General features: G+C 44.6%; 1 protein-coding gene across 1 annotated transcript in view; it reads right to left on the bottom strand.

The window, feature by feature from the left end:
• Positions 1-11,846, bottom strand: part of LOC147693523 (vomeronasal type-2 receptor 26-like) — a 62,064-nt gene extending 50,218 nt beyond the window's left edge. Inside the window, exon 1 of the mRNA XM_086936039.1 lies at positions 11,763-11,846. Coding sequence (XP_086792165.1) covers positions 11,763-11,846 — 84 coding nt within the window. The remainder of the gene's footprint in view (positions 1-11,762) is intronic.
• Between the last annotated feature and the right edge of the window lie 4,821 nt (positions 11,847-16,667).

The raw sequence follows: 16,667 nt of genomic DNA, 5'->3' as shown, positions 1-16,667 counted from the left end.
TATTTACAGGACACAGACAAGTCTCTGAGTCTTGCAATGGCTGCCAAAACATATTGTTCAGGTTGAAGCCAACCAATCAGGATTGACTAGTCCCCTTTAAATTAGCCAGTCACAGAAAATCTCCACATATCTATATTTTTTTGACCTTCCTGCCAATTTGGTGTAAGTCCGTTATGTGCTGTAGCCTTGTCTAAGGAGGTATATTGAAATATCCATGGAGGTTGGTTTTTTATACCCCTCTTTTATCTCAGCCCTTACTTGACGGATCACTCTCATACTTTTCATGCACAAACCAGTCTAAAAGTAGCACCTTTTTGGAAAGTTTCATGGAGATTGGTCACACGTGGCCAAAATTATTAGCAACATAAAAAACTGGAAGTTCACTGAAAAAGCTGAGGTTAAAGTAACAGTAAATCTAGGTGTTTAAATAAGGTAAAAACTAACATTTAAACAACAACAAAAACTCTGATATTCACCACTTAATTTATTGGCTAACTATATCTTTAGCCACTGCTATGCACTGCCTATGAACTCACATATTACATCAGTCATGAAATGTTACATGACATCATTGATGACATCACTGATGACTTCTCAAATGAAATGATTGAATAGTTGATTGATTTGATCACTTCCAAAATGCAATATTACATGGATGGGTCACAGATAAATGGTAACAAACTAACTAAGTAAGTTTTAACAGTAAGAAAAGCAATGAAACTGAGAGAAGACAGGCAGTTATTCTAACAAAACAGAACAAAATTTAATGATAAAATGGCATCAACATTAAGAAAATTGGATGTAGGGATCAGAACTTATTAAAAAACAAACAGTGCCCCATAAAAGTAATAGGGACTCGAAAATCGAAATGTCAATGTGATACAGTTGACGGGAGCCTAGGCACATGCAGAGGATGATCAGCAATGGAATATGTTTGGATACAAGTTATTAGTCAATCATACTCTTATGCTTATACCCGGGTCAGGCAGAACCCACCACTCTGGTCAGGGTAAGCTAAATGCATAGCTAAGATAACCTGTGCTGACACTGGTAGCTTGGCACAGAGAAGGCAGACTTATCAAAATAGGCAAATGTGTAAAGCATTTGTGCAACACACACACACACAGTAACACAATGAGTACACCACAAAAAGACTCCACACCGGTTTATAAAATATATTCCACTTTTTACTTGAGATAAGACCAAAATGAAAAAAATCTAATAAGTACTTTTCAAGACAGGATAATATAAAGAATGCAGGTATATACCGTGCTTTGGCAACAATATCATAAATGACTTTTGAATGAGAAGCAATAGCCCCCCTTTTAAGGTAGGAAAGGCTAGGAACCCCCTCCATTTAATATTGTGGCCACAAACAGCATTTCCAAAGAGACACTTGAATAAAAGCGGTCTACGGTCACTCTGGACTGGTGGGTTTGATGAGTCTCGGCTGCCTGCATGCATGCGGCTCGGCTCACAAGACCACACACACACAGTACCTTGTTTCTGGAGTCACGGGGTTAATGGCATCTCAGTTTGCGGCCCACATCACTGGGGGGCTCTCAGGTGTGAAGGTGGTGTGACGATGTGCTAGCTACGAAAGGTGCACAGCTGCTGAGATTTCCCTCAGGGCACAGGTCAGCAGCTGGCCATTGGCGTGCAGCGTTGGTTCTGCTCCCATGGTTGCTGACAAGGCTTTCCTTGGTACTGTGGCGTGTTTGTAGTATCAGACACAGGGATCTGGATCGGTACAGACTGCTGATTGTCATAGAAGATTGTTTCAGGTCCAACAGCAAAGTGCTGTACCTTTGTAGAGTTAGCGATCAGACACGGCTGATCTTCGTCAAGTTTGATCTGCCGGGCTAACAATTTGCAGAGTCCCATGGCAGAAGTCGGGCGAAGTCTTTCATGATCCTGAGACTTAACAGGGAGCAAGCCTAAAAGCCACTGCAGAGCACTTTGAATGAAGCACTCTAAATGGCAGCAGGCCAGCCCAACAAGGCAGGAAGCAAAATAGCTTCCTCTCATGCAGCACAGCAAGGAGCAGCCAAAAATAGCAAAGCAGTTAGCAGAGTGGCAGTCCCTTCTGGCAGCACAGCAGTCTTTCTGGCAGTGTGCAGATGTAGATCCAGAAGCATCTGGCTACAAGTCGAACAAAGTGTCTGATTTGAAGGAGTCAGAAACGTAATACTTATACTCAAAAGTACATTTGAAGTGGCAGTGACTTCAAAGCATAATCTTTGAAGTGCACGGGTCACACTTTCTGCCCAGTCCTGTTTGAGGACAGGACACTGCCTATTGTAGGGTAAGTGTCAGCTCCTCTCTTCCCTCCTGCCCAGTAAGAACCATCAGTATGCAGGTGAATGCAGATAATTGTGCCCTGTGTTTGTGGCTGTCTATAGGGAATGCACACAGACACAGAGTGATAAGCACAGAGAACTGTCCACTTTCTAAAAGTGACATTTCTAAAATAGTAATATTAAACCCAACTTTACCATTAATGAGGATTTTCTGTTACCATTTCAAGCAAATAAAAAATAGAGCAGCTACTCCTCTCTTATCAGTTAATATATCTCATCTTAAAAGTATATTAAGGAATTCTAACCTATGAGGGGGGTAGGCCTCACAGTAATGAAAAAGGAAAAAGGCTGTTTGACACTGCCATGACATACTAAACATAACAGTACATGTCCTACCTTTCACTTACATAGCACCCTGCCCTTTGGGAGCCAAGTGCCTACCTTAGGAGTAACTTATATGTAGTGAAAGGGGAGTTTAGGACTTGTCAATTAGATTTAGCTGCTAAGTTGAAGTGGCAATAAACTGCACACACAGGCTCTGCGAAGGCAAGCCTGAGACAGGTTTGACAGGCTACCTACGTGGGAAGCACAATCAGTGCTGCGAGCCCACTAGAAGCATTTGAAGACAGGCCCCGGGTATATGGTATACCACTATACAAGGGACTTATGGGTAAATCAAATAGGTCAATCAGGTATACACCAATTATACCATGTTTAGGGAGAACGCACATGCACTTTAGCTCCCAGTGGTAAAGTGATTAGAGTCCTACAACCAATAGAAACAAGGATAGAAAGAAAAAAGAAAGAAGGCAAAAAGTTTGGGGTAACCATTTCAAAAAGAGTCATTTCCAACACTGACCAAGGACTTGGCACCAAATTAGGAGCAACACTGTGGTGTGCCATGTCACATACAAGTGGTGGTGCATGCCAGTGTCCTGGAAGGTATTTGAAGTGGTGAGCAGATAGCACAGGGTCCTAGCATTTGACTTGTCTTCTGACCCTTTTCAAGCTATCCTTGTAAATTGTGACAACCAGGTAGCAGGGCAATTAGAATGCATAGGAAGGTTCCAACATCAGATTGATGGAGCAGGTGAATAAGCAAGTCATTCTAGAAGCTTGGGTAACAACACTGGATAGGGAACAAAAAAATCGCTAAGTCCAAGAGAAGATAGTTTCTACCCTGATTTTTACCTCATTTGACAAGACAGAGAAAACTTGTAATACAAGCCATCATTCCACCTGCCAGTGATTAACCTGGCACTGAAAATCTTTTTAAAAAAGAAGTTTGTTAAAAAATGTAGAGTGAAGGGGAAGTTCCCAAACAAATATCACAGTTAAAAGAATTGAGAAACGCATGGAGTCAATTAGATCCCTTGACTGAAAGCCACCAGATGACTTAGTTCAATGATGTAGGAATGAACAGTAGTGTAAGGAATGACGACAGAGCCCATGATATGCTACAAGTGTACGTTTCATGAGATGTAACGCTGTCGTCACCTAAGGGATCATATGTTGAAACGCAGTTAGATTTCTCAGAGCACAAATCATGAAAGCAGTATGTGAAAAGAAAGAAGAGTAGGAAAGGAAAAGCAGGCTTCCGCATTACTCCATAATAGTTACTTGTTTGACTGGTACCGGATCCTTCTACAATGTTACTGCTGCCTTCCACAGCCGATCCACCAAACCTGCCTCTTCTCCAAGCCTTCCGCCACCACATCTGTCTGGGTAGCACTTGCCAGATACAAGCATTCTATTATACACCGGTGCAGGCACTACTGTTGTCTAGCACATGCTGGTGTGCTGATGCTATTGAAGGCATCAGTGGGATTGCATTCTATAGGGTAGAACAAGGGTGTTTCTTTATTCTACAGCAGCAATCAATCCATCTCAGCTTTAGCTATCCCTGATCTTCATGAAGGCTGTTTCTGTTGATCACTTGTACCAACTACCTGTCCAGTTATTCCATAAACACACCAAACATCAGGCTAGTTTACTTTCACACCCCAGGAAGACATTTTGGTACCTTGCAAACCCGTCCTGGCCTGCTATACTACTCCTCAGCTGAATATTGTTTCCTAGTCCCGGCAGTAGAGTCAATGAACCAGCTAGCACCACAACAGACTTTTTACAACACCGTTTGCTCAGTGTTTCAGCTAAAGGGCATAGAGTTGGATGCTTTTTCATAAAGGGTTCCTAACTAATGGCTCAAGGTGCTGATTTTGATGTGTGTGTTAATTTGGAGTAAAATCCATTTTGGATACTGAAATATTTCGTTCAGAATCGTTTTTTGCATGCTATTTTCTTTCTTTGTGAAAATGTCTTTAATACACCCATTACTTCACAATTATCAGAGATAATTACACCTCCTTACCGACGTTTACCTCCAAATGTTTGGAGATCCTTCATTGGTTACCACTTTTGTCGGTTTTTAACACAAAGCTAATTTTGATCCCTATTAGCTACTGTTTTCTTGTGCTATTTTCAGTGGCATTTTCCTCCAGCAAAAGCCTGGCATTAGCAACTTTATGTTTATGTTTAACTTAAATGACCCCAATTCATGTCAGTACAAGAACTGGGGTAATTTAAGCTGGGGAAACTAGTTATAACTTTGTTACATGTGGATTTTATCCCAGCATACACGTTTATCAGAATTACACCAAGCGTAGCAGATTTGTAGAACAACTTTCACATCCTGAAAAGTTCATCAAGTAATATAATTTGAAGAATTTTAAGTTATTTTGGGCAGTGTGAAATGTGTGTTATGTACAAGTTATGAACAAGTACATGAAACTGCATATTTACACAAAATGCTAGACTGGCATTTAGCAATACATTTTGGCACAAATGCGTCCTTGCGTCCATTGTAGATAAAAGGACACATTTTGTTCTAAAAAGCAGAACAATTGCTGCATACAGCAGCCAACTGTGTTCTGAATCTTCACATAGTTCCATATGCTTGCGCTAAACGTTTGCAGCAAATGGTACCCAATTACTCCACATGGAGTAATTGAGTAGTTTCAGGAATTTTGCTTAGAACAAAATTCGCTCAAACGACATGGGATCACACCCACGTAGTTAAAATTTCAGATGGGCCTAAAGTTATTTTAACAAATGGAGAAGGGGAAAAATCTTATTTGAGTCTTAATTTCTGTTTATTTCATGGTGGTATCAATTCCATCTAGTCCTTCTAAACAAGCAGAGCCCATACTATCTAACGCATTCAACGCAACATTAGAAACGTTAAGCTCTAAGGAATACCCACAACTTGCTCCTTTAGCATGCATTCTTTGCCTTCTTATAATCTTCGCCCACATTCTTGTACAGGTATTGCCATCTCTTTTTAATATCAGTTTTAAGGGGTTTGGTATTGGATAGGGCCATACAGCCACATGCATCAAGCTAAAAACCGGTCGCAAAAGGGCAGATTCTCAGAATCTGCCCCTTCGCGACCGGTATTTTTGCATTTGGGATGCATCATATTACTGAAATAGAGTTAAGACTTTTGGCTACTAACAATCCCCATAAAGGGATCAGGGACACAGTGGTAGCAGTAAATAAACCTGTTTTGTTGTTCACAATAAAACACACACTGCACTAAAAAGACTGAACACTTTTGAGAAAAGTATTTATTACTACAGCAAAAATCTGTTTCTCAGTGTGTCAAAAACAACTACACAGGATATTATGAAAACATCTCGAAGGCACATTATAATAACGAGAATAAAATAAACATGTCTAACATGGTTAAAATGTCATCTAGAACCTAATACTCTAAAATCTACTTCTATGCGCTACACCAAGAGAGCATGGAAAGCAGAGCAACTTGCAGTCTAGAGTTTCTTAGAGAGAAGACATACGCTACACACCTTGTTGACAGCAAAGGCTGTCTTTATCAGCAGATGTGTGAAGACAGTGTTCCCTTCAAAGGACACACACACATGATGTGGTAACAGTCTTCCTCCGGGACTTGAATTTATCGTCTTCAGGTGAGATGCAGCGTATTTGAGGAGCATTGATAGTAGATGAGACCATCTCTGGCAGAATGGCATTTGATAATGTGTCACAATCCACATTGTTTGCCAGGAGCGGTATTCTTTAAGAGGCCCATCTCTGGCAGCTCTGACTCTGATTATATAAACACAGAGTATCAGAATAGCCAGGTGAAGGGAAAGGAAATTAGGGAGGACACTGTGGGGAGGGAGACCTGGAATAGAGAATTCACAATGTTCAGGCTTCTAACACATAGCAACTATTGAATAAAATTATATCAACCTTAACTTTACTGATTTGACCAAAAAATACCTGTAAATAAAAGGAAAGTGATTCCACAACTATGAACTGTAGATATTTTTATATATATCTTGTCAACCGGGATTTAAGTATTCTTCTGGTTCCCAAATGCCCGAAAGTTCCACAGGAATTGTTCTAACTCAAACCAGTTTTCAACTGTAACTTCTCTAATCAATAGAAATGTTCTGATTTGACACCAAGTTATGTATAATTATGCCGCAGAAGGAATTAGTCATTTGATCTACACCGAGTTCAAAATCAGGGCTTCCGCTTTGAACACTGTCAACACTGATCGTTACTGGATGCTGCTAGGAGCAGGAACTGAACTCTCCTACCTGCTCATAGGAATTTGGCAAAATGATGATATACCAATTGGAACAAAGATCTGGAACTCCAACGAAGGGTCGGGACCTCCAGCCACTCCAATACCAGGAATAATCTGCGTTCGGAAAGAGAGCGTGACCAGTTTTATTAGTTTGCGCCGGCCGACGTCTTTTGCCGTGTAAAGTGCTGCAACTACATAAGGACACGGTTAGGTACAAAAGGAAGCGCAAATCATGAAGTACAAAGCAATTTAATTCAAGGTTACTGACAGTTTAAACTAACACTGTCTTAATGCAATAAAAATCCCATTGAGAGCACCAAGATTCCATGCTACATCATGGATGGTTCTTTGGTACACCCTGTTTGTTGTTGTAGGAGCATCATAACAACAAGTGTCCTTTCCCTCACTGCAACCTAATGTGGAGGTTTGCTATGCGCAGAAGTTGCTATTAATATTGCATAGCAACATGAATGTTTTCACTTTCAGATTTGGGTGTGTTACAGAATGGATATAAATGCCCAATGCTTTATGTCTCCACCTCTTGCCCTAGCATGATATTTCTTTGCTCTAGCATGCTGTCTATAGTTGACATCGAGGAACATAGATCAAGACATAATGTGAGTGAAGGACCTCTCCTGACAAGTGGTAGTCCTTCTATACAAATTCTTACCAGAAGTTGGAATTTCTGACATAAGTTTAGGAATGTCTAACATCGATTATGTGCATCAAAGTGCGTGTCCCAGACGTTCCCTGGTGAACATATAAGGTAAAAGGACTTAAATTCAGACCACACGATTTCTGCCAAGTCAAATGATCTTTATTCGGATTGTAAAAACATCCATAAAAGTACAACATAAAATTCATCAAAAATATAAAACACAGATTCCGTCCCACATATCCGATCACATATCCACATACAATTTAAACATGTGCAACAATACAATTCTTAGTGCAAAAATAGCATTGTGCAAATAAGCAAAAGTGCAAAGAATACGCATAGTGCAAATGTTTCAGTCTATTAGCAGAGAAGCACGTGATCGAACAGCTGCTTTAAGAAAGCAGCTTACTCTGAAGATGGCTTCGTCAGTTTTTAACATTAAAATATCAGTAAAAGCTAGATTAAAATCAGTCAGAGCATTTTTCCTGCAGCACGGCATTATAAAGTGCAAAGTGTGCAATCTGTAAAAACCACAAAAGAAAAAGAAATGGAGCAAGCTTTGTGTGCCGCCGTGATTACAAGGACATTTTGTACTTTCCACATATTTGTCGAAACCCAGCGGAAAACAAAGTAAATTTATAATGCTTCCATCTCTAAAACGGAATAGCAGGCTCCTGTTCCATCTACCTAGTTTTAAGCATAAGTAACTCTGAGGCGGGGCAGATGGTTTCTCGCATAGCTCCATAAAGGCGGTATATCTAATTATGGCAGGTTTTGTCAGGTCACGCCTTAGCCTTTCCTTGCGGTAACTTTCATAAAGAGCCCTTTTTGTTAAGTTTTTATGTGTCTGATCAATCAGTTGTGGGGATGTGAAAAGGTGACCCAGGCCCACACTTGATAAACTATTTTCTACAGCCCTGAACCAGGGTATACGGTCAGCCTTCTCACATTTAAAACAGTCCTTGATGATATCACGTGACAGGGAAGCAGCAGGGTTGCACCAAATTTTTAACCAAAATAGTGCGGGTCTAGATCTTATGAAATCTTCAATATAAGGGAGGTTTAGTTCCCTGTGACAAATATGGGTTGGTGCGCTTATTACCCCCCCTAAAATCTTCCGGCAAAACCTATTTTCTTCGGACTGTAACTGTGTGCTATTGGAATAGCCCCATATCTCGGCACCATAGGTGCCCACAGGCAGGCATTGTGTTCTATAGATTTGTAGAAGTGACACAATTACATCTGCTTGTTTAGGTTGGCGAAGAGAAGTTAATGAATTGATAGCCTTGCTCATTTTATTCCTACCCAGGGCGACATGGGGTTGCCAAGAACCGGTATTAGAAAATAGCAGACCGAGATATGGGAAAGTGCGAGTGCATTTTAAAATATCATCCCCTGATTGAATGTGGCTTATATTATAACTTTTCGGGCCGCAAGACATTATAAATGATTTTTTAAAATTGGTACAAAGCCCAAGGTCTGCCATGAATTTAACGAAACCAGAAATTAAAATTCGCAAGGCATTGGGGGTGCGGCCCATGAGGACCGCATCGTCCGCATAGAGCAATGCGGGGACTAGGTTGCTGTTGACTTGCGGAACATCAATGGTTAATTTGCTCAGACAAGTGCTCAGATCATTAATATACAAAATAAAAAGTAGGGGGGCCAGTACACAACCTTGTCTGACCCCCCTACCAATTAAAATATCATTAGAGACTTCGCCATCATTATTTATACGAACACGGGCTTTCAAATCGCTATGAAGGTATGCCAGAAAATAAACTAAAGATTCATCTAAACCATAAGTTAACAAAGCTGACCATAAACGAGAACGATTAACAAAATCAAACGCAGAACTCAAATCCATAAAAGCAAAATATAAGGGTGATTTTTTAGCAATGGTATATTTGGCCATGAGTAGGTTGAGGTTCAAACACTGTTCCACCGTGCCCACTTTACTCCTGAACCCTAGCTGGCAGGGATGTAGGATGGTATGTTCTTCTGCCCAAGTACTAATTCTGTTAAAGAGAACCCTGCCTAGAACTTTTAGAGTGTTATCAATTAATGATATTGGGCGATAGCAGCCAGGGTCCAATCTATTGCCTTTTTTAAATATGGGCACAATGGTGCTACAAGACCATGTTGTTGGTACAGAAGTAGTGGTTAAGTTGTTAAATACATTGCATAACAGGGGTGCCCAGAAGTCAAGTTCGCATTTGATTTGATCGATGGATAAGCCATCTGGGCCAGGGGCCTTATTGCCAGCGCTTTCAGTGATTGCATCTTCCACTTCAGTCAACAAAATATTTAGTGGCTGAATGTCAGGGATGGTTATAATTGGATTGCCAGTCACCGGGGCGTCATAGATCTTAGAAAAGTGGTCAACCCACGCATCCCCCATGATGTTACAATTAATAGGACTGATGTTAGAGCCCAATGACCTAAGATTCTTGACAGCCCTCCAGAATCCTCCGATGTCTCATAAGGCTGCAGTGCGAACAAGGGAGTCCCAGTGATCTTTTAGTAGTTGGTCTGATCTAGTTTTTAAACAGAATTTGTACCTGAGTCTCAAGGTCCTAACCAGAGATAGGTTTCGTGGTTTTGCAGTTAGGGCAGCCCTGAGGTCCCAGTTGGCTTTGGAACAGGCAGTATCGAACCACCTGGGATTATTATTATTATGGGCTGGGACTGGTTTTGAAATTTCTCCTTTTATTGCCTTGCATAGCTCACAGAAAGAATTGACAATATCAGGCCCTGTATTAGTGGTTGATAGGCATACCGAGACTAGAGTAGGATGTTTTTGGATGACACTCGCCAAGACTCCTCGGTTGTCTATCCCCCTCCATGCCACCCTTAACCTGTCTGCAGCTGCTGTTAAGTTTTTTGCCCCAATTTCTATTTTATTTATTGGAATTTTAATAGATTTGAGGCAAATTAAAATCGGGTAGTGATCGCTGTATGGGGAAATAATGACCTTAGATTTCAGAAGGAGATCCTCAAGGAGAGATGAAATGAAAACATAATCAATAGTAGTGGAGCTCCCTCGGCCAATGTATGTAGGGGCAGGTACATAGATCACACCCGTATCCAGTTTCTCCATAACATCAACTAGGTCGCCTGTCGCTAACAGTTCTGATAATTCCTCACCTCTCCTACAAGGCGTGGAGCTATGGTGAATGTGAGCATTAAAATCGCCCCCTAGGCAAATGCCATCATAGCTTCCATATTTTTGACCATCAACTACATCATCAATAAATGTAAATAAACCCAAAAAATTATGGGGCCGATCAGGATAGCGGTTTTTCCGCATCCTCGGGGCCGGCGGAAGCCACCGCCGGCCCCGAGGATGCGGAAAAACCGCAGCGGACTGACCAAGGACCCACCGCCACATTAGGATGGCTGGTGGGTCCTGGTTTCCGTCCGCAGCTTTTCCGCCGCGGTTGGCTTACAACCGCGGCGGAAAAGCTCTAATATGGTGACGGTGTCTCTCAGACACCGTCCACCATATTAGGATGGGCAGTGAATTATGCTTTTCTGCGGCGCGTTTCCCGCCGTGGAAAAGCATACGGAACTTCACTGCGGGGGCCCGTTGCGGGCCCCCTAGGTGAAGGGGGGGTGGGGGGTGCACATGGGGGGTACCTATGGTACCCCCCTGCATTTGCATGCAGAAAGCGGCAGGCACCGCACGGTGCCTGCCTCTTTCTGCATGCAAAAGCAATGCGTGCATTTTTAACATTGCCGCGGGTGCAGCTTGAAGCTGCACCCGCCGCAATGTTAAAAATAGAGGATGTGACCGCCAGGGTGGCGGTCACATCCTAATTGCACAGGAGGGAACTCCGCATGCCCATGCGGAGGTTCCCTCCTGCTCTGGGGTCGCGGACGGACGCAAGTCCGTCCGCGATCCTGATCGGCCCCTAACATTGGGATGGGTTATAAAATCATTATTATAAAAATTAATAAAGCATAACTTTAGATGTCCATGGTATTTCAAGGCCATAACATTTTTGTTGTTGGTTGGCACTAGTTCGGTTTTGACTCCGGCTGTGATTTTCACCCAAATTGATAGCCCTCCGCTAGGGCGACCAATAGCAGGAGATGGAACAATCAAGTTATGGCAACTATAGCCCTCTAGTAGTAAAGATCTTGTACACCAAGTTTCCTGCAGCATTAGGACATCAAAGCCTGTTACCCAGTCAATCCAAGGCTTAATGTTCATTTTAGCATTAAGGCCGGCAATATTCCAGCTCAGAACAGAGAATTCATCCAGGTCCATGGTAGATGTATGGCCAGAGGCGCCTTTTTTAGGGCAAGATGACATCCTGCGCCTGTCTGGAGAATTCGGTGGCGTTACACTTGGACTGGTAGGGAAAATGCCAACAGAGGCCTTGTTGTAAGTGTGTTCAACAGCTTGTGTGTGTATAAGAGTATCTAGTGGTCAATCCAGGCTCCATGTGTCTGCCAGAGCGGAGAATCTGTTAAAAAGTGGGAAAGGCGGCTGTGGAGGAAAAGGTTGGAAGGGATGAGGGGCAGAGAAGGCTTGCATGGGTGGGGGCCTGTAAAAATAGCCCAGAGGCAGGAGAGTAACAACTGTAGAGGGTCCAGTATTAGGGCTATTGTGATTAAGTATAAATTTAGCAGTACCGGGGTTCCTAAAATTTAGGACGATACAGTCCCCATTGAAATCTTTACGTAAGGGACCGATCCAGCTCACACGGCGGGCAGACAAAATTTCGTTCCTAATGTCATAGCCAACCCCCTTATGTTTACTCAGCCAATCAATGCACTTGTTAAGCAACTGGACCCAGGATTCCCCCTGTCCTTCTTTTAGTGGTGGGACGCCTGTCAGAACTAAGACATAGGGGCAGGCATCGGGTGGTAAATGGAGGGTGGATTCTTGTGATTTTCTGGGTCTGTTGTCTATTGGTTGGACGTTCCTGGCATTATTGCTGTTTTGTGCCGCGTGATTTACAGAGGGGATGGTAGTGTTGTGACCCTCTTGTCTAAGGTTGTTGGTTGAGATAGTAGGGTTGGATGAGCCTGCAACTGTAGAAGTAACTGGCATCGCTTTAGTGGCAGGTTTAGTCTGCCCTAAGTTAGTGGGCCGGGGCGTGTTATTGGCTATAGAGGTACTGCTGGCAGGTTTGGGAACCTCCTTCGTACTGCTACTACTGGTACTGGGCGCATTACACAGAATAGCCTTACTAACAGACTCCAGGTCCTTCAAAAGACGCTCGCCCCTGAGCTGGTCAAGGCTAATCACCCCCTTCCTTTTTACCTCTTCCTTTTTAACTAAATTTTCTAATTTATCTAACCTTTTAAAAACGATATTAAATTTCTTTATCATTTGACATTCTAATTGTTTAAAAACAGTATCAACTATTGTTTCAATCAAGTTTCCATTGGGCTTAGGTTGAATAATACTGTCAGTGAATAACTCAGTCTGTGTGCCCAAGGAATTGTGGTTGTCACTTGGAATGATTATGGGCGGGGATAGTCCATCCAGTTGAGGTGGATCAGTAGTGGCAATTTGTTCCACAGAATGTTGATGTTTCCCTCTGGTCCACATGGACTGTGGGGTGGGCTGATTCTTATTACGGGCAGGTTGCTTCCTTTTATTAACGGTCGATTTCAGGGGGCCCCTTTTTCTTTTACCTTCACCGGCTTTGTTACACGTAGGCGTAGGCGGGGGTGAAGTGATGGGCTGTTCGACACAGTCCGGTTGTGAGTCAGTAGTTATGACCGGGCTGCTCTCCCCAGGCTGCCGTTCCAATGATGGTAATGTGGTGGGGGCTTTTGTGATGGTAATTGCAGGAGATAGCGGAAGGTTTTTGGGAAGCCTTGCTTGAGGTGAGAGTACAGCAGTGTTGGTGTGGCCCAAAGACATCCTCCTTTCTGTATTGGCAATTTCTCCTTGTACCAGGGTTAGAGCGTTTTCAAGAAGACATTCAAAGGAGAGAAGTGTAGTAGGGGAAGACGTGGGTGCAGACACCGTAGATGTGTTGTTGCGCTTCCCCATGTTGACTTATACCCCCGCTCACCTTTTAGAAAGATGTTAGAGCAGTGGCCCGGCCCGGCCTCCCTCGGTCTCGGAGGGCCTCAGAGGGCCCGCCCTTTGCCCGGGCTTATCCCGGCGCACGCCCGCGCGCGTCCCACGGGGCCTGAAATGTAGCTTGTTTATATCACCCCCGGTGTCAAGGGGGAGGGTCCGCTGGTCTCCTGGTCAGCGCTGGCTGCACTGGCTGCTCCTGGGTCCCACCGCCGGCAAACGCTGCGTCTCCCGCGAAGCGGGAGGCGCGAGGTCAGTTATTATGCCCCCGGTGTCAAGGGGGAGGGTCCGCTGGTCTCCTGGTCAGCGCTGGCTGCGCTGGCTGCTCCTGGGTCCCACCGCCGGCAAACGCTGCGTCTCCCGCGAAGCGGGAGGCGCGAGGTCAGTTATTATGCCCCCGGTGTCAAGGGGGAGGGTCCGCTGGTCTCCTGGTCAGCGCTGGCTGCTCCTGGGTCCCACCGCCGGCAAACGCTGCGTCTGCCGCGAAGCGGGAGGCGCGAGGTCAGTTATTATGCCCCCGGTGTCAAGGGGGAGGGTCCGCTGGTCTCCTGGTCAGCGCTGGCTGCGCTGGCTGCTCCTGGGTCCCACTACCGGCAAACGCTGCGTCTCCCGCAAAGCGGGAGGCGCGAGGTAAGTTTTTATGCCCCCGGTGTCAAGGGGGAGGGTCCGCTGGTCTCCTGGTCAGTGCTGGCTGCTCCTGGGTCCCACCGCCGGCAAACGCTGCGTCTCCCGCAAAGCGGGAGGCGCGAGGTCAGTTATTATGCCCCCGGTGTCAAGGGGGAGGGTCCGCTGGTCTCCTGGTCAGCGCTGGCTGCGCTGGCTGCTCCTGGGTCCCACCGCCGGCAAACACTGCGTCTCCCGTGAAGCGGGAGGCGCGAGGTCAGTTATTATGCCCCCGGTGTCAAGGGGGAGGGTCCGCTGGTCTCCTGGTCAGCGCTGGCTGCTCCTGGGTCCCACCTCCGGCAAACGCTGCGTCTCCCGCGAAGCGGGAGGCGCAAGGTCAGTTATTATGCCCCCGGTGTCAAGGGGGAGGGTCCGCTGGTCTCCTGGTCAGCGCTGGCTGCGCTGGCTGCTCCCGGGTCCCACCGCCGGCAAACGCTGCATCTGCCATATGTCTGTATTTATTCCCATTTAACCTTGTCAAATAGCAGCCATGACTATGATTCTTCATAAATTAGGAAAGATAGCTACTTGTATTGTCTAAGATAAGATTGAGAAGATGGGGACCTCCATTATCTAGGTTTGGAGTCAGGGCCTGCCTCAAACGGAGTCGTACCTTAGGGGCTTTACGTCATCCCCGGCTTGTACGATGGTATGTGATGTCATAGGGGCATATCTTGCAAATAGGGATTCAGCTAATGTGTGCAGAATTCTATGCTCTCGAAGTTCCAAGAGCTACAGTACCTAAAATAAGATATATTTATTTATAAGCGCAACTAAGGGGGAGTGAGGTGATGTAGGAGGTCTCTATGTCACTGGTCGAATCCTGGGGAACAAATGTGTTTTCAACTTCTTTTTAAATGCCAGGTGATCATCAGTAAACCGAAGTTCTAGTTGCGATTTGTTCCAATGAGTTACTGCCAGATAGGAGAAAGAGCGACCCCCTACCCTGGCTTTCTTGATGCCTGGCTGCATGACCTCAGATTCCGTGTGGTGGCGCAGAATTACCTGTCAAAGGCTCCAGATGCTTCGCAGAGGCTGAACTGCTGCTAATCCCAAACTCCCACTCACTGGTGTCGCAGCGAATTTATCTACTTGACCAGCGAGGGGGGGAAAGGGGAAGTGGAGTGAGAAAGAAGAGACACTCTGTTGCTGGCACCCCGGTCAGATTCTGGAATCTTCTACTGCTTCTCCTGACATCTTAAGGGGGTGTCTAATGCACATAAAAGAGGGGAGGGGATTTTGAGAACACTACATTCAGAATCATTTAAACATTCAACATTCAAACTTAGCTTTTATCCTACCAGCTCACTGCAGAGTCTTCGCCTCTCTTCTATATTAAATAAGTAATGGAGTTTTGGAGATTCTGTCTAAAAGAGAAACAAACTACATTAGAGACTTTCACCTAATCAGCAGAAGGGTTCTAGGAATGGTCCACTCAGAACTATCCTACCTGATGAATCTCCAGTGGGAGCTTTTCTAATGTCTGTACCTTTTCTTTGACTTTTATTCTGCTGGACGTATGTACAAGCTGTGCATGCTGCTGAAAATCCGTAGCGCGCAAAAAGGAATAAAGGAAGGAAAAAGGGAAGGAAGAAACAAGGGTAAACGCAACGAAGGGAGGTTTTGCACAGCTGACAGTACCTTACGTCGTATAGTCTGCAGTCTTCTAATTCCAGGGGTTCTGTATAGTCTTCAACGCCTCCAGACAGTTAGTGCTGACGAAGTCTCTGAACAGGCTCAAGTAAACCAATGTCTGCCTCGGAGAAACCTCAAGCTATCTTCCAGACGATAGTTATAGTTCTGGATTGATAGAGGCTTAAAGGCAGCAAGAACAACACTGCCACTGACTGAATTTCCACTTCTGCTCACTAGCTGCAAATACTGAAGTGCTCAGCAAAGTTTGTCAAGGGAAGTCTGTTCAACTCAACACGGACCCGGAGCTTACTCTGACGACTATCTCTGAAAATACGGGATAAGAGAGGCTCCTCTTGCCTCCCGACTGGTATCTACTCTGAATTTCCAATTCCGTTACCTCCCGCTATGATAACAAACGCGGAGGAACGGGCACAGACTTCTCCTCAGGAAACAGTTCAAATTGAAGTGCGCAGCTCACCAGGCTCGCGCGCCCCATGTAAACTAAACCGCCTAGCCAGGCAACTCCTAACCACTACCTGACGACTTTGGCGGCCACCTTAGGAAGGGCAGTTACCATTACAGATACTGCCATACGTTGACAGTTCTAGGTTTAGTCAGGAATCGAGAGTGCCCAACCCTTCTAGAATTACCAACGGCCGCCACAACATGTCTCCTGACATTACCTTTCTGGGGCCAAGATGGTGTAGAACTTTGTGTGCATGACCCAGCAGCTTAAATCTAGCCTTTTGG

This window comes from Lissotriton vulgaris, chromosome 8 (assembly GCF_964263255.1).
Source record: "Lissotriton vulgaris chromosome 8, aLisVul1.2, whole genome shotgun sequence".
NCBI lineage: Eukaryota > Metazoa > Chordata > Amphibia > Caudata > Salamandridae > Lissotriton > Lissotriton vulgaris.
The sequence above is the reverse complement of the archived record's forward strand: the minus strand, read 5'-3'. Positions and strand labels throughout refer to the sequence as shown.